The 21,637-nt window shown below is 48.6% G+C and overlaps 2 protein-coding genes across 2 annotated transcripts in view; both read left to right on the top strand.

Moving 5' to 3' along the window:
* The window catches only part of RHEB (Ras homolog, mTORC1 binding), a 42,570-nt gene extending 39,131 nt beyond the window's left edge, over window positions 1-3,439 (top strand). Inside the window, exon 8 of the mRNA XM_065628357.1 lies at window positions 2,929-3,439. Coding sequence (XP_065484429.1) covers window positions 2,929-3,021 — 93 coding nt within the window. The 3' untranslated portion in view covers window positions 3,022-3,439. The remainder of the gene's footprint in view (window positions 1-2,928) is intronic.
* Window positions 3,440-12,112: 8,673 nt separating this feature from the next.
* Window positions 12,113-21,174, top strand: CRYGN (crystallin gamma N). Its single transcript, XM_065629852.1, has 4 exons — window positions 12,113-12,133; window positions 12,856-13,104; window positions 14,997-15,142; window positions 21,039-21,174. Exons 1-4 carry the CDS (start codon window positions 12,113-12,115, stop codon window positions 21,172-21,174), a joined length of 552 nt encoding a protein of 183 aa, XP_065485924.1.
* The last annotated feature ends 463 nt before the right edge of the window (window positions 21,175-21,637 follow it).

Here is a 21,637-nt window from a genome sequence, read left to right as displayed (position 1 = left end):
GTGCTCTTCTGCCTGCTGATTAAAACCAACAAAACCCCCTTTCTATTCTCTTTCATAATGTGACTGCTTTTATATAATGAATATGCTTTACTGCTTGAGAAGCGTATGCTTGGAATTCATGAAATGGATGGCTAGAGGTTAGATAAACTTAAAATGGCATGTCTGAGATGATCAGGAGACCATTTCCAAGCTGAAGATTTACGTGCTGAAGTACTGATCATATGGTGAATCTTCAACTTGAAAACACTGTAGAGAAGAAAAGCACTTGAAAATTGTCCTTGACCTTAGTATAGATTTTTTTAAAAAATTCTTAAATTACTTCTAGGCAATCTCAGATGCTGCATATTGTAGCTGTAGTTCCTCCATATTCTGGTGGAGGCTAGAGTACAATTTTGAAACGTATTGAAACTGGGTGAATCCTGAAAATACTGGTCAACTGTGTAAGGTATTTACTATAAGGAGCATTCCTGGTGATGTCCCAGGTACCTTACTCTCTCCAGCTTTCAGGATCTTTAAAAGCAAACAAACTGCCTCTGAAAACCTAGCTATACTTAATAAAATTCTTCCGCAACATGTCCTGAATCATTCAAATGGTCTGACATCCTTTCCTAATGTCTCTGTTTTGGTTAAATATATTTTCTTGGGAGATTCTATCTTTCCAATACTCCACGCTCCAAGCTCCTTTCAGGCAGGTCAGAGATCAGAAGGTCTCCCCTCAGCTCCTGTTCTCCAGGCTGAACCCCCAGGTCCCTCAGCCGCTCCCATCACACTTGTGCTCCAGCCCCTTCCCCAGCTCTGTTCCCTTCTCTCAACTCGCTCCAGCACCTCAACGGCTTTCTTGTCGTGAGGGGCCCAAAACTGACCCCAGGATTCGAGGTTTGGCCTCCCCAGTGCCCAGTACAGGGAGACGGTCACTGCCCTGGTCCTGCCGGCCACACTATTCCTGATCCAAGCCAGGATGCTGTTGGCCTTTTTGACCACCTGGACACACGCTGGCTCATGTTCAGTTGCTGTCAACCAACACCCCCAGATCCCTTTCCCCAGGCACTTTCCAGCTGCTCTTCCCTGAGCCTGTAGCGCTGCCTGGGGTTGTTGTGACCCAAGTGCAGGACCCGGCACTTGGCCTTGTTAAACCTCATACAATTGGCCTCAGCCCAACCATCCAGCCGGTCCAGATCCCTCTGTATGGCCATCCTACCCTCCAGCAGATCAACACTCGCACCCAATTTGGTGTCATCTGCAAGCTTACTGAGGATGCACTCGATCCCCTCATCCTGATCATTGATGAAGAGATTAAACAGAACTGGCCCCAATACTGAGCCCTGGGGAACACCACTTGTGACCGGCTGCCAACTGGATTTGGCTCCATTCACCACAACTCTTTGGGCCCAGCCCTCCAGCCAGTTCTCTACCCATTGCAGATAGGCCCATTCAGGCCATGAGCTGCAGCTTCTCCAGAAGATGCTGTGGGATATGGTGTCAAAGGCCTTACTGAAGTCCAGGCAGACATCCACAGCCTTTCCCTCATCCACTAAGCAGGTCACCTTGTCATAGGAGATCGGGTTGGGCAAGCAGGACCTGTCCTTCATAGACCCATGCTGCCTGGGCCTGATTGTCCTAGATGTGCTGTGTGATGTCACCCAGGATGATCTGTTCCATGACCTTCCCCGGCAACCTGGATCTTCCTCCTTCTGGCCTTTCTTGTAGATGAGTGTCACATTTTTCAGCTCCAAGTCAACTGGACCTCCCCAGTTAGCCAGGATTGCTGATAAGTAATTGAAAGTGGCTTGGTGAGCACCTCTGCCAGCTCCCTCAGCACCCTTGGGTGGATCTCATCTGGCCCCATAAATTCTTGTGTGTCTAAGTTGAGTAGCAGGTTGCCAACTGTGTCCTCTTGGATTATTGGGGCCTCATTCTGCTCTCCATCCCTGTCCTCTAGCTCAGGGGGCTGGGTAGCTGGAGCACAACTGGTCTTAACTGTTAAAGACCAAGGCACAGGTGGCATTTAGTAGCTTAGCCTTTCCCTCACCTGCTGTCACTATGTCCCCCCGCATCCAATAAAAGATGGAGATTCTCCTTAGCCCTCCTTTTGTTGCTAATGTATTTATAGAAACTTTTAAAAATCATCTTTTATGGCAGTAGCCAGATTAAGTTCTAGTTGGGCTTTGGTCCTTCTCATTTTCTCCTTGTATAACCTCACGGTGTCCTTGTCCTCCTGAGTTACCTGCCCCTTGTCCCAAAGCATCACCCTTGGAGCCTGCACGCTTTGTTTCATCACCTGGCTATCCTATAGTTCAAGCTGTTGAAGATATAAACCCACTTTCTCTCAGAATGACTTTATCAAAAGAAAATGCTTAATATTAGATGGTGCCTAGTTTGGCTCGTGTTTCCCCCTCCTGTTCTTGTACCATGTCTAATAGTGGTCTTACCTACAGGCAAGGCGAGAAAGTCAAGAATATTAAAGTAACTCTCCTGCTGGGCTGTGCAAAGTCAGTGTTTAGAGCTGAAAAATCTGCTGCCATCTGTAATTACTTAGAATCTAAGAGATTACTTAGAGAAAACAAATTGGTTTATTCTCTGGAGCAGCACAGCGTCAAAATCTTCAATGTTGTCAGTCACTCAGCACAAACTTACTGTTTAAAATAAAGCCGGATTACAGTTATTAGCTCTGCTGTGAGTATGGCTCAGTTTAAACTTGCCCTCCCTGCAGTGACAGAGAAGATAGTTGAGGATTGATGTGAGAAGGGGGTTACGTGTTCAAAACTGAAATTACTGTATTTTCCCTCTTTGATTTTGGAATAAGTGTTGGACACATTTTTATCTGTTGACGTAGCCAGTAAAACTGTTTTAACTTTTTTATTTATTATTATTTTCTCACTAAGTGGGTGGTTTCTTCTTACCTACTAATTTTGTGCTCTCTCTTTGCAGACTGCCGTTGATGTTTTTAAGAGGATAATTTTGGAGGCAGAAAAAATCGATGGGGCAGCTTCACAAGGGAAGTCTTCATGCTCAGTAATGTAATTCCACTGCAAAACCTGAAAACACTGGGAATACATTCTACCTGAAGAAGCAAAACTGCCCATTATCTTTAAGGATAAACTATGCTTCTTTTTTTTTTATTTTTTTTTTCTTCTGTTAACCTGAAAGATAAACAGTTGGTTTGGAGCCTTTCCCTTCAGATTATGTTAAACTCTGACTCCTGTGCAAATGGCTTCACTTCCATTTTCAAATTTTAAGCAATCATATTTTCAATTTATATATTGTATTTCTTAATATTATGACCAAGAATTTTACTGGCATTAATTTTTCAGTGTAGTTTGTTGGTTAGAATAATCATCAAAATGATGCATATTGTTACACTACTATTAACTAGGCTTGGATATCAGTGTTTCTTTGTGTTAAATGTATACTTGTAAATAAAATAGCTGCAAACCTTAAATTCTCTGTTTATAATTTTTTTGTCGATTTCTCCGTAACAACTTTTGTGTGAAGAATGTTCACCCACTGACCTTCAGAGGAGGCCGGAGATCCGTGGAGCCGATGGACTGGGTTTTGCTTGGGAAGTCGTGACTGAACGCAAACACTTGTGCATTTTGGTTTGTGGAGGGGAGATGCAAGCGACACCTTTGATTTGGAGGGGACAGCTGAGGGTTCGGTCAGACAACCCGCACTGTGTTTTTCCGCTGTTAAGAGTCTTAAAGGGTGTGTGGATCTGTCCCTGTTCATGTGGACTCGGAACTAGGAGCACTTTTAGGATGGAGTTACCCAGGTCACAAGCGTAGACTTGCTAAGAAAACAAAAGTGCTGTTGGGTTTTGGACCAGAGCCTTAACAAGCCTTAATCTCGTAAGTCTGGAAACAAACTGTGTCAACTGTATGTTTAAAAAAATGTGCAGGTGACCTACTTAGTATTTAAAAATGAAACAACCCCCAAAACAACAGCAGCAAAACCAAACGAGGCTGATTAGTGGAACAGTTAATTAAATGAACTGTTTCTCATGCATTTTTGTGTCCATTCGAAAACTCGGTTTTTGGCAGGAGTAAAACAGAAGGGAAACGTGCATTGGTTTTGCAGCCAGCATCAGTCTGTGCTAAAGGATACAAATTCAGCGTGTCTCATCTCTCCATTTCTTCTACAGTGGCTACCTCACATTATATAGAAGATTGTCTAAACCCTTCGATTAACAGCATACATAGAAAAACTTAATATTTTCTTTGGTCACCATGAGATTAACTTGCTTCTTGGCAAAAAATTGCCTTTTTTCCCCATTTAGGCAATTTCCCGAAATTTCTGAGATTTGTTTGTTATCTGAATTTTGATCCCTGGTGCTAAATACAGGTGCTGTAGCTGGACGACGGTCACACGCGATAGATCACTGAAGTTCAGCCAAGCCCAAGTGCTCGTTCTGGGAAACCAGTACCCGCTTTTGTTTCACAACTGGACCAATGTGGAGCTGGGCAGCAGGTTTCCTTCACAAGAACCTGCGACACCAGAACAAGGGTGGTTTGGCTGATAACGAAGTGGTTGAGAATTCAGAAAATTATCTTCTGTGGAACTTGGGGCAATACGTGTCTGTTTGGTAGTGTCGTTGCCTCATCGTGAGGTGGGAGGTGACTCGTTGCATGGCCCAAGTCTTTGGCATCACGTCACAGACACAATGCCATGCGTTCTACATCAAAAGGTAGAAGTTGTGGAATACCAGAAACCTCAAAGACCATATTTATTCAATTTTTTTCTGTAAAATAGTGGCTGCGGTGTACCGGTGATCCATCTAGAGCCTGAAATAGCTGCTGCATTGGTGCTTGAAGCGTGCCAGCTGCTCAGGCTGTACGGGGGATGGATGAGGAAATGTGCAACTTGATAGTCCTGGGATTAATCAAGGCCCTGCTTTCTAGGGATGGGGCTTTTCAGGAGGGCTGAAAGGCCGGTGTAGGTTCTCCAGTTGATTTCGCGATGTCAACTTCCATGACTTCATGTACTCAGCGCCGCGAAGCACAATACGGCTCCCGCATTTTCTGTAATAGAATTGCATTCATCAATGTCCGTTACTTCTCCCATTGCTGGCTCATCCAGTAAGAAACGCAAATTATTCCACTCGTCCAAGCCTTTCTCTGCTAATAAGATGTAAAGACCAGCCGTGTGCAATTGTCTTGCAGTTTTAATGAAATGCGTCGCCAAGCGTGATCAGCAAATTCCTTGTCCTTTGCCGTACGGAGATCTCGATGGGATGGCACCTTCCAGCAGCTGGAGTCAAACAGCGCCTGGGGCAGCCTTGTGTTTCCTTCTACTGACTTCGAGAGCTGGCACGGGTCAGGTTCTTCACCACGAGAGCCCGAAAATGGGGTGGTGGGCAAGCTTGGAAGTTCTGTGTATGTACAGAAGCAAGAAACAAGTATTTGGCAAACTGCTGCTCGCCTGGGATTGATGAAGTTATACAGGCTCATCTGGCAGCTGCCCTGATCCTTCGGGGGCTTCTGGAGGATTGCGAGAAGTGGTGCACGGATTAAAAGGTAAGTCACAAAGGAAATAAGTTCTTTGGCCCAGGCTAGAAAAAAGTTGATATACGTTTAGTGGGGCCCAGCCTTATTCTTAAGGGATGATCCTTGGCAAAGGTGAAAGTGCAAAGATCCTTTTCCTGTTGAGGAAATGAGCAAAATTTAACTACCATAAGTCACGTTAAATTCCCCTTGACTTGCACACATTTAAAATGTGCTGTTCTGGAAATTATTCCTACCGTGCTTGTGCTCCTGTCCAAGTCCTTGCTCTGCTGCGTGAATTCTGAGAAACCTCTCGGTATCCTGAGCCCGAGAGCTCAGCTGCCCGTCTCCCAGCCTGCCACACGTGGAGTGCTGAGGGTGAGGAACCGTAGAGTAGTTTGGGTTGGAAGGGACCTCCAAAGCCCATCCGGTGCCACCCCTGCCATGAGCAGGGACATCTGCACCAGCTCAGGTTGCTCAGAGCCCCGTCCAGCCCGGCCTGGGATGTCTCCAGGGATGGGGCATCCACCACCTCTCTGGGCAACCTGGGCCAGGTTCTCACCACTCTCAGTGTAAAAAATTTCCTCATGTCTGGCCTGAATCTCCTCTCCTTTAGTTTAAAACCATCACCCCTTGTCCTATTGAAACAGGCCCTGCTAAAAACTCTGTCCCCATCCATCTTATAGGCCCATTTTAAGTACAGAAAGGCCGCAATAAGGTCTCCCTGGAGCCTTCTCTTCTCCAGGCTGAACAATGCCAAGGAAAGGGTGATGGGGCTGGTGCAGCTCAGCAAGCAGACGATGGAACGCAGACAGAAAGCAGATGCATGATTGTCTTTTTTCTGTCCTTGTTTCTATGCATAGCCAAGTTATCCCTGCCCAATTAACTCTGCAAGGGGGAAGGCTTGGAGACAATCTGCTTTGGGTCTGTGGAGTCTTCTGCCCAGTGCTTCTTCCCAGCTTCCCTAAAGGGCTGATGAGCGCACGCTGGAGAATAAAAAATCCAGAGAAATGGTTTTGGTGCTCCCGTCTGTCTGCAGTAGCGGTATTGCAGTGTCTGGGCCAGGCAGCCTTGTGTCGTTCGTCAACCAAGGGCAGAGGAGCATGGGCTGAAGTTGGACTTTGCTGCGGAAGTTCTTGCAGCGTTGGCGGTGACAGTGAAGACTTCGGGCTTCCCATTTTCCACCTGCTTTCAATAGAGAAGTTTCTATGTCCAAACTTACACCCTGGAAGTGAGCAGGGACATCAGGTGCTGCTCTTACAGTTACCCTTGTTTCTGGCAGGGGTGAGCAGAAAAAGTTGAGCTGGGTCTATCCCAGTGCGAGAGGGGCAGCAGCCTGAAATGAGAAGCGTAGCCTGTGTCATGGTGCGCGTTTTTCTTTTCCATCTTCTTTAAAAGAAACGTGCCGTTGTACACCCTCGTTACTAAAGGATTTGTGCTGCTGCTCCATTCAGATGTCGCAGGCTGTGGCGCATGCGGTGACGATGCACCCAGGCTTGTTGGGCTTGTCCTGCTAATTAGTGCTGCGACCTCTCGAGAAGGAGAAATCAACAGGTTCTAATTAGTCCTTCTGTAATCAGTACTGCTTATCTTCAGAGCATTTTGCTAGTACTGAGTAATCTGCACAACCTCATCTAATAAGGTCGAAATTGCTCCCCTTTGGCAGCCGGGGAGGGGCAGTGAGAACCTTTGCGCAAACACCCCGAACTCATCACAGGGATGGCAGAGACGCGCCTAAACTAGGGCTGGGTGATGGGTGTCCCCAGCACCCAGCTTTGTCTTAGGTGTCCTTCCTTAGGTGTCCCCACTGGAACCTTTACTTTTTGAAATAAAATGAAAATTGAAAGGATTTCACCCAAAACCCTGGGCTTTCTGATGTTTCCCAAAACTAAATCCAAGGCCTGCCTCAGTCAGATGCTGGCTGCATGATGAGCTGCACTAATACTGATCCCCAGACAGAATATTACCAAAAGCAACTTTTGAAGATTTTTTTCAATATCCATCCCTGCAATGCTGCTAATAAATATTTGGCTAAACCTGACCAGCAGCTCCCATCTCCAAGGCGAGGAGCTATTTTTCTTGGTGGGGACCTGGCCGGCTCAGAACCATCGTTCTGTGCCAGGGTTTGCTCAGGCGTGAGGAGGTTTTTTGGAGTCTCCACATGGGGTAAGCTGGGTCTTGCGTGGCAGGGGCCGGGTGGTGGGTCAGGGCGTGGGATGGCCACCTTCGGCAGAGACATTGCCTAGATGTTGCAAAGTCTTGGTGCATCCAGGATGAAGACAATGCATTGAGGCCAAAACCATCGCCTAGCGGCTGATTCCCATTTCTAGCAGGCGGTGATGTGCTCTGCCAGTGGGGAGGGGTGTTGGAAGGTCCTTCCTCTGCTTGGAGAGTTTGCGGAGATGTTCTGCAGACGGTGTAACCAGCTTCCCCAGCAGCTCTGCGAGGCGGCACGTGGCGTACCCAGGCGCGTACCCAGGCGCTGGGAAGGGGTTGGTCACCAGTGGAAACCAGTGATTCAGCAACTGGCATGAGGTGGGCTGGGGCTTAACGGAGCGACATGGATTTCATAGAGGAACTCTCCCCTGAGCCAGGAGGATGGTTTCTCACTCTGTCTCTTGCTGCTCTAAAGTGGCCCACAAGATGTGCTTATCCTTTTCAGCAGCCAGCCAAAAAATTTTCTGTGGGGAGGAACTAGACCCAAAGGTTGTTTCTTATCTAATGAGCTAGAAGTATCTCACACTAAGGTACGTGAAGAAATCTGTGATCTTCTAAAGCAAGGTGGGCTTTTCAAAGCCCTGAGATGTGGATGTTTCTAGGGTTGGGTCTTCTGCTGCTTTGCAAATACTAAAAGCTCCTCCAGAGCTGGGGTGTGGCCCTTTCAGAGGATGAGGTGCAACTCCTTGGCTGTTGCTCACTTAATTATTATTTGCATGGGGTTATACTGTCCGTAGTAGGTACCTCTGAGCAGAATGCTAATCCTGCTCAGCCCCTGCTAATATTCCTGTCAGCATCAGCAAGGTGACTCCCAAAGATTCACCCCCAGGAGTCACGCCCCGTGCTCTTGAGGAAATCCCTGCATCAGAGAGGGAGCGAGTTTGACACCTTCCTACCGTACATCGGGCAGCGTCCTTCTGCCAGCGCCACGGATCATTGCAAGGTGTGTTGCTGGGCTGGACAGTGTCTGCTGAGCTGCATGGAAAAGTTACCCCCTTAAATCCTATATAACACCCCTTGGAAAGAGGTGGTGACGTCTCACAGCTGCATTTTGAAGACCACCCAGCCTGGACTTATTTATGCCAACATAACCTTGCTCGCAACGCCTTGGCATGTTATGGAAATCACTTTGCAAGAGGACAAGAGCTGTGCCCGGATCCTGTGTGTAGGTGGGATGCAAGGAGGACAGTGGGGTGGCAGATGGAGCCACCACGTTTATCCAGGCAGGTGTTGTGGTCCTGGGTGGTCGAGTTGTGGTTTCTAGCATGGCTGGATCCATCTCTGGGACTGGTGTTGGTGCCAAGAGTGTCCCATGTCATCGAGTCCTTCCTGCCTCGGTTTTGTCAGGGATGTAACCACAGGGTTACAATGGACCTGAGATAAACCTTGACTATCTTGTGTGGTTGAGGTGTTCAGTTTTCTCACCCCAGGATCTGGCCTGGACTTGGAGAAAAATAGCCCCAACCGCCTCGGCCCCACGACAGCAAAGGCAGGTGGGGACAGCACAGCCCCAAGCTGTCTCTGCGGATGTTGAGCCCAATTTCACACTCCCTCCTAAACCCAGTCGTGCGAAAAAATCTCTGACTTTTCAGTTTTGTCTGTTAAATCCAAATGCTCGAACTTTTAAGTTCATCTCTCCAGTGCTTCGTCCTTCAGACAGCCTCAGGGGAGGAACGCTGCCTGTGGTCCTGGTGGTGTGGGGCAGCACAGTTGGATGTGATCCTGCACCTGGGCATGAGCAGGAGGCAAGATCTGCCCCAAAATAACGTGCCTGAAAGGCCGATAGTGGCCACAAGCTCCTCAGGCTGGTTTTTTCCTTCCATTGGCAGCCTTTCCACCCCTGGCAAGGAATCAAAGATGTTTGTCCAGGAATTATGACTTGCCATTGTTCAAAATTATTTTTTCCCATTGTTTTCCCTCTTTCTAGAGATGGGTCCTTTGTTGTTTTGTATCTTTAATGTGGTTTCTCAGATAAATGAGAATTAATTTGCCACACCTTCTTTCCATCTCTCCTAAAACAGCTTTTGAACTTGCTGGACAACATCTCTGACAATCTAACAGTCGGGCACAAGTCTCAGACACTTCAAGTTCCTGCAGATTTAATTAGAGCTAGCACCTTAGGAGAGACAGATGAATCACAGAATCGCAGAATGTCAGAGATTGGAAGGGACCTCAAAAGCTCACCCAGTCCAATCCCCCCCGGAGCAGGAACACCCAGATGAGGTTACACAGGAAGGTGTCCAGGCGGGTTGGAATGTCTCCAGAGAAGGAGACTCCACAACCTCCCTGGGCAGCCTGGGCCAGGCTCTGGCACCCTCACTGAGAAGAAGTTTCTTCTCAAATTTAAGTGGAACCTCTTGTGTTCCAGTTTGAACGCATTACCCCTTGTCTTACCATCATGTCATCCCATCATGAGACAGAGCCAGAGGAAATCAGGCTTTTGTGGTTCCATAAAAATCTTTTCCTGCAGTAATATTTGCCTTACTGGGTACTTTAGGGCCAGTTTGTCATGGATGCTGTGGGTCTTCCTCTCCAGGCACCAAACAGCTGATGGCCAACACAAAGAGCGCGTTGGCGGTTATGACCCCAATGGATGGGAGAGGTGGGTCCCAACGCCGGCCATGGTGCCACCTCGTCACCCTGGTGCTCCCCGACATGACTCGGAAGAAGGACAGGTCTTGTCCTTCACTCCCGGGGCACCAAGTGCGAGGCTGCGGGGAAGGGCTGGTTTTGGGGACGCTGCTAATGCCCCCCACCCCAGCTGCTGCTCTTCCAAGTGGGATTTTCCATCCGCTGTTACTTTTCTCGCACCATCTGGTGACTAATTTAGCACCTAGAAAATAACACCAGCATTTCAGTGAGGGTTTGTGTGGGTTTTTTAATTCAGTGAGGTTTTTCTTCATTATTTCCTGCCTCCCATCAGAACATGTAAATTAAGCAGCGTTTCTATGATGCCGGAGCAGGTTTACCTGCATCAGCTGAAGGATGCGTTTCTTCTCCAAACACAACGTGCCATCTTCCTCCTCCTCCAGCTCATCCCAGTCAATGCAACATCTTCCAGCTCGGCCTACATGTGCACACACACGCGCTTATTAACTTTTACGTCTTAATTGAAAGGGCGGTGTATGTCTAAGCCTTAATAATGACATCCTTTCTTCCCAAACGGTCTTTAATCTTGAAATGGAGCGGTGAACAAAGCCAGCAGAGCAGGGTTGACGAGCGAGGCTGGTGGCACATGTGCGGATGGGAGTGACCTGCCAAGAAATGAGTTTTTAGGGTTGGGATTCGAAGCGTTTGCCCGGCCGTCCGGGAAGCAGAGTGCCGCCGGTGGGGGGAGGCAATGACAGCCCCGTGGGTGACGAAGAGGAGGATTTGATGGGCAGGAGCTGGGTGTGAGGTTTGTTCCAGGGCTATTAAATAGCACAGAAGACAAATCTCTAACAAGGTGCCCTGGCACATCTCTGTGTGCTGGCCCATGGGCCACCCCCATGCATTTGCCTTTACATCTTTCTAGCCCGGCTCAGTAATATAAACTGACAGGATTTATGGGTTGGGGCTTTCCATTGCTATTTGTCCTGAGAATAAGACAGTTCAAGTCTCTGGGTGCTCTTATCGCACCAAAAGAGGAGAATACGAAGCAGCTTTTCCTTGCCCTGGTGTTTGAGATACCAGACTCTGAAGCCATAATTGCAGCTATAAGGGAAATATTACTTTATGGTCAACAATATGGCTTAAAAATCCCTCTAAGCCTGACTTATATCTGTGCCTTGGTGCTTCAGTGCTGAAAGATAATAAAAATGATGGTCATGAATAACACTGGCGGTTTTGTGAGCCCAGTCTTTGCTCTTCGGAGGAGATTAGGTCCTTGGCTTTCAGAGATGCCATTTAAACAGGTTCAAAGGTTGAACGAGAAACTGTTGCCTTGATGGATGGAGTGCAATGTGTTATTGGTGAGGTGTCTTCCAAGGATGCTCACTAAAAAGAAAACAAAAAAAGGAAAAAAAGGGCAGAAGGAAGAATAGGGAAAGAAGGTGGGGAAGGAAAAATAAAAGAAATAAAAGGAGGGGAAAAGGGGAGAGGGGAGAAAATAAAGAAAAACAACAAAAAAAGTTGTTGTTCAAAAAGGAGCAGTAGATGTGCACTGCTAATCAACCAAAGCCCTGCCAAGCAAATCTTTTGTCAGATCATCTGCCCGAAATCAAAACCCCGGACTCAGCAGGCCCTGGTACCGGCCGTTCTGCCTACGAAGCAGGAAAGCGAAAAGCCCCCGGTTCCCGCTGCTTTGTTAAAAAGCCCTCGCGACACCAGCCCCGTCTCCCCCCACCTCCAGCTGCTATATAGCAGGGTGTCCAACGTTTCTGTCCGTCACAGTGTTGGTTTGGTTCCCGCTTTTGGTCTTGGATAGCAGCCGGCAGAAAATGTCTCAATACTCAGGAAAAGTAAGTAACAACCCAACTGCTTCCCTTTCAGCCTGGGGCTGGAGAGCCCGAGCATCCTCCGGGTTGAAGGAGTAGGTTGAGATAATATCCCGGAGGATGCGATGTGAGTGTTGATACCAGGAAGATGATAGATGATAGAGGTGGTGGATGAACCATCCCAGGAGACATCCCAGGCCAGGCTGGACGGGGCTCTGAGCAACCTGAGCTGGTGCAGATGTCCCTGCTCATGGCAGGGGGGGCACTGGGTGAGCTTGGGAGGCCCCTTCCAACCCAAACTGTTCTATGATTCTAAATTCAGTGGCAGGGATGGGGAGGGTGCAGCAGAAGGAGTTCCATTTGGGGAGCAGGCTTTCCTGTTTAAACATTCCTGCTGGAAATATGTGCGAGTGAGCGCAAGGTGGTGAGAAGTGTTGTAAATGTGCTGCGTTCCCCGAAAAATAAATACAGTTCTTAGGAAAAAATACCGGTGATGCCTTGCTTCTCTTGTTGGAAAGCAGCTAAACCCCCCCCCCAAACCATTCTAAAATGATGCATCTGCAAGAGATTCCCATCTGCTCGAAATGTGGGTCTGGCCATGCCATTGCTCCTCCCTGGGGGCCCATTCTCTTATAGGATAGAATCATAGAACAGTTTGGGTTGGAAGGGACCTTCAAAGCCTTTCTAGTCCAACCCCCATGCAAGGAGCAGGGACATCTTCAACTAGATTCTCTTTCCCCCCCCAGATCACTTTCTACGAAGGCAAATGCTTCACGGGCAGAAAGCTGGAGGTCTGCGGCAGCTGCAGCAGCTTCCAGGACCGAGGTTTCCTCAACCAAGTCAACTCCATCTGCGTCCAGAGCGGGGCTTGGGTCTGCTTCGACCACCCCAACTTCCAAGGGCAGCAGTACATCCTGGAGCACGGCGAGTACCCCAATTTCCATCGCTGGAACGGCCGCAGCGACCACCTGGGCTCCTGCCGGCCCGTCGGGATGGTGAGTGGATAATGCTGGTGCTTCACCGTCCTGGCTGGAGCATCGGTGCGACAGGGCTTGTTTTAATGAGTCCTGTGAGTAAGTGTAATAAAAATCAGTGCTTTTTAGAAACAGCCCATCCTGTTAGAAAGAAAGAGTCTCCCAGGGAAGGTTTGTCGCCCTTTGGAGTGGTCTGCACAGGCCACGAAGCCGGGAGAAGACACGTCGCCTTCTTCCAGCGGCACAAAATGCAGCGGCTTTAAAGGGATGGGATTTTCCCATGTTTTTTTTCAGATGGGGTGGCAAGTTCCTGCCGGCGTCACATGCTTTTCCTTTTTAATGTGAGTCACTATTAAATACTCACGGGGGAATTAAGCAGGAGGGTCATTGCCCAAGGCACGTTTGAGCCGGAGCAGCCCAGTCTCCCTGTGCACCCAGAGCAGGAGTGAGCAGCCCAAGGGCTTTCTGAACCCAAAAAGCAGCTGGGCTGCTCCTGCAAACTGTAGCTGAATGCTATGCTGTTGCAAAAAAAGCCCAGTAATCCTAAATTAAACCATATTTCCCCCACACTAGCTAGCCCTCCCCTTAGGAAGCTTTTAAAAGCAGTGCCCAGAGGAAGAGTTAATCGGGGAGATCGAACAGTAGCAAAGAAAAGTTAATCTGGGTGAGGTCCTTCCATTGGACTTTCCTATCACTCATGACCACTGGGGCAATGATGAACCCACTTGGAGCTGGTGGGGTTTCTCGCTGACCCCAAAGCCGCTTTTTGGCACAGCAACATTTGTTTTGGGTCTGTAACGTCCTCCCCAGAGCACCTCTGCAGTCCGTACTGGAGGGATGCTGTACGTCGGGCCCCAGAGCCCCACTGGCATGAGGACGTGCTCCTCCTTCCCTGGCCCACGATTTTTTCCCTGTGAGATGCCAGCGAGCGCCTCGAGGCATTTCTGCAGCGCGGATTCCTGGAGGAATGTTTTCTCAGGCGCGGCGTCTGCTCAGCTGCTGCCGGCAGCCGCCTGCTGAGCGCTTCGGCATCGCGGCCCGGCCTTCTTGTGCGTTGACACTGTTCATTTGAGAAGCGCATTTAGGTATTCTTTGAATTTGGCTTAAAAATGTCCTTTCAGCTCGTGCTGTCCCATATACCTATGCCTCGGGCTGCAGAAATCTCCCCGGAGGAATTTATGTCGTGTCACCCTCAAGGGCTCACGCAGCAGCAATGGTGCTGGGAAAGTTTCCTTTTCCCTTTTTTATTTTCCTTAAAGAAAGGCACAACATCTCCCATCAGGAATAGCAGCTCAGCGTGGCACTGGAAGCGATATAAATTAGTTTAGGGGAATAGTCCAACATCCTTGTACAATCTGGATATGTATCTTTTTTTGTTGCGTGCGTGCATGGAGAGCTGGGCTGTAGCTGATGCTGTATTTGGGATGGAGGGTCTGTGGGCTGGAGGGGGATCTGCAGATGGGCGAGGGGCTACGTGTGCCTGAGCATAATGCCGCCCGCGGGTGATGCATTTGCACCTACATGGCAGCTGTAAGAGGGTGTGCTAGGAGGTGGCACAAGTTTGGATTTCAGATTGGATATTAGGAAACATTTCTTCACAGAAGGGGGTGCCAGGCATTGGAGTCGCCACCCCTGGAGGGGTTTAGAAGACACATAGATGAGGTTCTCAGGGACATGGCTTAGTGCTAGCGTTGGGTTATGGTTGGATTTTATGATCTTAAGGGTATCTTCCAACAAAAATGATGCTATGATTGTAAGTTTGTGCGGGCACTGGGAGTGTTGGGCTGCTTTTCACGTTTCCCTTCTGTCCTCCTCTTTGTCCTATGAAATCCAGGGAAATAATTTACTTTTTTTTTTTACTTCGTTTGTTTGGTTTTGGTTTTTTCGGTTGACTCAAATCCCTTCGTCTCCAGCACGGCGAGCATTACAGGATCAAAATATTTGAGGGGAGCCATTTTCGCGGTCCCAGCCTGGAGCTGACGGAAGATTGCTCCTTCCTGCAGGGACAAGGTTGGGACAAGACCTGCATCAACGCCCTCAAAGTGTACGGCGACGGCGCGTAAGTCACCGCGTGTGTCCAGGCACGCACCCCTGCCCTTGTCCCCGTCACTCCACCACTGCAGGGAGGGAGGCGGCTGCAGAGACTCCCCCCGTCATGGAAAAGCCTGTCGACGCCGGGGGGGCTTGGAGAGAGCCTAAAAGTGTGAGTTGAGCCTGTGGTTTAAAGATGAATTTTGGTGCCTGCCTGCTAAGAGCTGGTTCAAACGGGCATGATTTGTGGCAGGTGGCAGCTAAGCGTGAGGTACAAGAGCTCTTAAACACCTTTTTAAGGTGTTTGAAACAAGGAGCCTAAGCCCAGGTTGTTTGGCTTTTCTTTCTTTCTTTCTTTCTTTCTTTCTTTCTTTCTTTCTTTCTTTCTTTCTTTCTTTCTTTCTTTCTTTCTTTCTTTCTTTCTTTCTTTCTTTCTTTCTTTCTTTCTTTCTTTCTTTCTTTCTTTCTTTCTTTCTTTCTTTCTTTCTTTCTTTCTTTCTTTCTTTCTTTCTTTCTTTCTTTCTTCCTTCCTTCCTTCCTTCCTTCCTTCCTTCCTTCCTTCCTTCCTTCCTTCCTTCCTTCCTTCCTTCCTTCCTTCCTTCCTTCCTTCCTTCCTTCCTTTTTCTTTCCTTCCTTCCTTCCTTCCTTCCTTCCTTTTTCTTTCCTTCCTTCCTTCCTTCCTTCCTTCCTTCCTTCCTTCCTTTCCTTTCTTTCCTTCTTTCTTGCCTTCCTTCTTGCCTTCCTTCCTTCTCCACCCAGAGGCTTTTGGGGAGGGTGGAAAGCTCTGGGCAATGCAGATCATAGGTCACAGGATGGTTTGGGTTGGAAGGGACCATAAATATCATCTAGTTCCAACCCCGCTGCCATGGGCAGGGACACCTTCCACCAGATCAGGTTGCTCAAAGCCCCGTCCAACCCGGCCTTGAACTCTTCCAGGGATGGGGCATCCACAAAGGTCAGGGTGTTTGTTTTGGAAGTGGCCTCATCAAGGTTTGCTGTGACACCAGACATCTCCTCCTTGGACAGTAAAAATTAGGCAGTGGTGTCTCATCTTAAAATTAAATCCTGTCTCTGGGAGAGAGGGACAATTGCAGTGGCACAGAGATGGGATGGCTGCATGCACGGCCACTCCAATGGGTTTTGGTCGCCCTCGGTGCCTTGTGAACCTGCTTTGCAGACATATTGCTGATGCTCAGCCCCATCCTTCTGCCCTGCAGATGCTCCTGAAAGCCTTGGAAAGGTGGCGGCTTTGCCTTTTTCTTGCTGTTAGGTGGCAATTTGCATTTTCTCCATGGTGTAAATCCTTTTTTGTGTGGTATTTTTTCTCCAGTTGTGAGAAGGGTTGTTATCTGGCTGCCTCCTCTGTCCGACAATGGAATTCTCACTGCGAGTGTGCTGGGAGCTGGGGAGTGCCATAAAACCCTCCTGGAGCCGGGCAGGGGGTGGCTGGAGCGAGGCACAGGGCAGAGGGGAGACCCTGCAGAGGAGGGGGCATCAAGATGCTCTTCTCCACGTGTCCTGGACTGGATATTGCACGTCTCACCTGTGCCCATTGCGGAATGGTGGACCCTTTCTGTCCACAGCAATTTTTTTCCCAGAATAGGATAATTAGTTGCCATCCGAACTGGTGGCATCCTGACAGCAAGTGTCTTGCAGACCCTTTCTGATTTAGCTGAGACCTCTCCTCTTCAAAAACATACCCAGGCTTCTGATCAGGCAGCGGTGGTTCATTAAAAATAAGGACCAGAGCTACCAGCTCCTAATGGGAAGAAATGGCTGGAGCCCACCGGGGACCCCATCAGGGCTGAGCATTTGAAGCAAAAAGCATTTGAGTACCAACACTATAAAGCCGAGAGAGAGCCTGCAAGTCCTCTGGCAAGAGCTTTAGGGCCAATTATTTACCACATGCATCCCTGTAGCAGAGCCCAGAGCTGGAGGAATTGGGATGCTGCCCAGAAACTTTCAAGCACTAAAATTTTTCAGATTGATTTTTCCCCTCCCTTGCAAAATATGTAAGGGGCACAAAGCTTGCTTTCCCTTGCATGGGAGCCTAGACTGTTTACACGACCTCTCAAAGGCTTTGAATCGTGATAAAATAGAATATATATATATATATATACTGAAAGGAGCACGGTAAGGAAACCTGCTGAATTTTGTACAGTTACATTCAGGGAAGATGGTCATTGAAAGGTTGGGATGGGTCTATGAAAGACATTAAAAGGCAGGATGGTGCGGAGGGACCTGCTGGCAGAGGAGTGAGACCATGGAGGACAAAGGGACACCCTACGACACCACTTTTCCCCTTTGGATGGACCAGATAAGGCCAGGTGACTCCAGGTGCTGCTGTAGCTGGTGCTGGGCTCAGCCTGGCAAAGTCCCCCAAGGACACAGCCTAGAGCGTTTGGGGAGCGGAGGAGATGGGGTCACCAGAAATGAGGGGAGTTCCAGCCCCAGGCGGGCTTGCTCTGTGATTTTCCCCCTTTCATTCCCCCAATGTGACATCTGTCTGGTTTCTTGGTGGGGTTGGGGGTATCCGGCACCTTCCCCGCTGCCTTTCGGGGTTGGCGACTGCTACCCCACCCATCCAGAAAGGCTGGTGATCAAGCTGCTTGAGCTGTGCTGGCAATGATCTTGCTATTTCGGTGCAGCTTCAGGATGTTACCGCCTCCTTGGAAGCTGTCGCGGTTTGCGTGGTGAGCAGCTTTGCCTGTCCCACAGGCAGAACCAGCTCCCATATCACATATGGCATCATCTGGTTTTAGATGAAGACGTGTGCTTCTTGTCCTCTTTGGTGGAGCCACTCCACAGAGGATTGTTTAGAAATAAAAACTTTTAAAAGCTGAATTTGTTTTACAGTCCAGGAGAGAATACCCCAAAATGGGCTTTTCTAAGCTACAGTGACATAACTTGAAGGAACCAGACCAACCATTTATTCTGCTGAAGCATTTACGAGCATTTGGTAGATGTTCTGCAATCAGACTGTAAAGTATCAACCAGAACAGATGCCCAAATACTGCTGCTCAAAAAAACCCCATTACATACTTCTCAGTAGAGGCAAGAGCTGCTCATGGGACTGCTCAAGTCCTATGTGGACAATGAGTGACCTGGAGCCCTTCTGAAAGCATCCGCATGGTCCAGGCTGAACCTGCAGCTCTCCCCTGCTAGTTTTTCAGTGTGAGCAGCCGGTTTTGGCTGATAGGGCTTGAGCTGGTTCCATGTGCGTTTTATTCCCATGTCCTCTGGGTTTCTGTGCTAATGAAACACAGCATCGAGATGTTTGAGGGCTGCATGCTGTGTGCCTGGATCAGCTCTCCCATGCTGGGCTTGAGGACAGGATCATCTTTTTTTTTCTGTTTTCTAGCCTCCTGGCTTGCTTGATTTCCTCTCTCACTGACAGTCTTGGAGAACGTAAAGTTTCGGCAGTAAAACAACGGCTAAGTAAGCCATACAAGTCTTCACTCATCACCTTGCACTGCCAATACACTTCACTCCCATCTTTCTGCTATTCCTTTTATTCCACTTTTTTGCAGCCTTCCTCTAAACAAAGGGACAAACCGGTGGGTTCTTATCACCACATCAGGTCACGTTGTCTGCTTCCATCTATGCCAAGGACTGTCCCATTCCCTCTGTGTGACTGTGCAGACACGCCAACCATGTGTCTGGAGAGAAACGTGGTGGTCTTGGGAAAGGCAGTGACTTTGAGGGGCTGCTCTACCCTCTGCAATATTCCCAGGCATCCACCGCTCACTGAAAGATGCCCTAGAGCAGAGCAGAGCTGGAAGATCCACCATGTCCTGGTGGGCCAGCAGCGCCCTGCAAACATCCCTGTCCTACCACCATGTAGTATTTTCAGTAACGTTGGGTATTCTCAGCAGGAGGGAATGATTGGAAAGTGCAGAAAATAGGGTCGGGAGCACTTTTCAGGAGTGCTTGAGGGAGGCATGGTGAGTTGATGGAGAAAGAGGCCCATGATCATCCAAAAATATGGAGTGGTGTATATAAGCTGAAGGGATGGGGCAGAAAAGGAAGAAAGCCATGGAGTGCCTTATGAACAAGGTGTATCTAGAGGAAGAGGATAACTCTGTAAATTGTTCTTAGTTAAGCTGAAGAGCTGAGCACACTCTCTGATAGTGCACATCAGGATACGTGATAGGGGGGACACGGCTTTGGGGCAACCTGCCATTACACGAGCAGTGGGCAGGCTTCTCCACGCGTGGCAAAGCGAGCTTCAAAGGGAAAGCCTGAGGGTGCCTTTGTAAGTCTGGTTCGGATATAAACTGGCTGCAAAAAGTGCCAAAGAATGAACTTGTTTGTTTGTAGGAAATGCTCGGGATCCTGATGTCTTGGCTGAGCACATCGCAGCGATGCTGCAGAGTGGGGATGTGCGAGCGCGGGCAGCGGGAGGAGTGCGGCACCAGGCAGAGCTGTGCTCAACGTGCCCGTCGTACCAGTGCTCAGACAGATGGGACAAGGAACCCACCACAGTCCCACCTGGTGTCCTCTCAGAAGCACAAAATAAATCCAAATATGTCAAGGAATCTATAAGGTGGCTAGACTAAATACTCTAACCTTTTGACTCTTTTTTTTTTTTTTTTTTTTTTTTTCCTAAATAATGCCCATGGGTGGCTGGTTTTATAAACGACTTTTTTTCCTAGGACTCCAGCTTTTTGCTCTGGGTCAGACTGATCTGGGTTCACCAGCTGTTGTCTGACCCTGAAGGCCCAGCAGTCTTTGACCCATCCAGCAGTTAAAGGAGTTTCTCCTTTGAAATCCCACATACAGGAGGTCCTAACCCAGATGTCACAGCTGAATTCCTGGCAAGAGAGAGACCACAGAAACCAAATTATTTAGAAGGCTGTGTTTGTGCTCTGTTGTCATTCCAAAGCCAATAGGTGGGACAAGCAGTAGAGATCCTTATAACATCCTTAAAAAAGCTGGGAAGAGGAGAACGAGACAGGGATGAACAGTTCAGCAATGATGGGGTGGAAACACAACTGTAAAACTATCAGAGCAAAGGCAAAACACGGTTGAAAAGCATGGGAGATACAAACAGAGGAAAGAGGTGACACCTGTGGCCACAGTAGGATCATGGCACAGTGTGTACTAAAGGGACGAAAGGAGAGCGGAGCAGCAAATTTGTCCCTCTTGACCATCAGAATTGCTCCTGACTTGAAGACCTTCAAATGGAGAAAGACATGCTGAGGAAACATAGCCAAGCTAAGTGAAAAAGTCAGGCACACCAAGGCTGTTGAGTGTTGCATCTATTTGACTGTATTCCATGGGAAAGTTGGAGTTAACTCTGGATGTAGCGATAAAGTGAAGATAACCAAGCCAAGTCCTGCTCTGTTGGAAAGCATCAAAGAGAGGCCATTGAGAATTACTAGCAAAGAGAGAAATTATTAAATATGGTTCCCATCATAGCTAACGACTCAGTTCAAAGAGGTAAAACATACTTCAAGTGTTGGACATTTCTCCTTACAGTGCAAAATGGGTTTAGCCAGGGGCTGAGGGGACTCATGTCCTTCTTCAGCACTATCAAATGCTATTAAATTGTTTCTTTTGCACATGGTGAAGCTCAGAGAGATGCAGTCCTACAGCAACGTGAATCAGGGAGCCCCTGGTCCCTGGTTTCATCACTGGTGTAACCCAAAACAACTTCTTCTAATAGCAAGGTCCAATCTTGCTGTGGATAATTGCCAGGCTACGCTGGAAATGGGGGGAAGCACCAGCAGTTACCTCCACCAGAGGCATTTCTGTGCCCAGGATGGGGCTGGAGCTGTGGTGGAACCATTGGGCCCCAGTAGTTTGCAGCACTGAAGTCCCTAAAGGCAGCCACTCAACATGGGCATGAGACCACCTCGCATGACCACATCGTTGAACCCAATTACCCAATTACCAATTACCAACCCTCCCTTTCCTCTCAGGTGGGTGCTGTACGAGGAACCCAACTACCGAGGCCGTATGTACGTGGTGGAGCGAGGCGACTTCAGCAGCTTCAACGCGTGGCAGGCGCGCAACGCGAGTGTCCAGTCTGTCAGAAGAGTCGTCAACTACTTCTAGCTGAGCTTTGATCCCACCAGCGATGGCCTGCTGAGACCGGGCATCACTCTCCTTCCCACTCACTGACCCATGGAATAAATTGTTAAACACCAGCTTTTGGCTCTAAGTACTTTCTTTTCATCACTTGTGCTCAAGAGGGAATGGATTGCAACCCTTCTAAGCTCGATTTACATGCTATTAATTTGCTTTTTCATTCTGCAGTGATTTATAAGGAGGACACGGGAGTGATGGCGCAGAACCGGTGGTGGCAAGTGGACCTGGAAACGCACTCCCTGGTACAGTTGTGGTCTGACACGTGTTCACTCTGCTCCGTCCAGGGCCACCACGCCATGGACCCAGCCAACTCCTGGTGCCTGGAAAGGGTCACGTTGGTGCACACGTGTGTTGTGAGCATGGGTGCACAGCTGTCAGAGGGTCGGCTCGTGCCGTGTGAGCATCACGTCAGAATGCGACCAGCTTGTGG

This window comes from Caloenas nicobarica, chromosome 2 (genome assembly GCF_036013445.1).
Source record: "Caloenas nicobarica isolate bCalNic1 chromosome 2, bCalNic1.hap1, whole genome shotgun sequence".
NCBI lineage: Eukaryota > Metazoa > Chordata > Aves > Columbiformes > Columbidae > Caloenas > Caloenas nicobarica.
This window is presented reverse-complemented; position numbering and strand designations above follow the sequence as displayed.

Bases quoted from the DNA above. Each gene is read 5' to 3' on its own strand.
- CRYGN (XM_065629852.1), top strand. From the start codon at position 12,113: ATGTCTCAATACTCAGGAAAA. The intron at 13,105-14,996 runs GTGAGTGGATAA...CTTCGTCTCCAG, and splicing joins CCTGCCGGCCCGTCGGGATG to CACGGCGAGCATTACAGGAT. The intron at 15,143-21,038 runs GTAAGTCACCGC...CTTTCCTCTCAG, and splicing joins AAAGTGTACGGCGACGGCGC to GTGGGTGCTGTACGAGGAAC.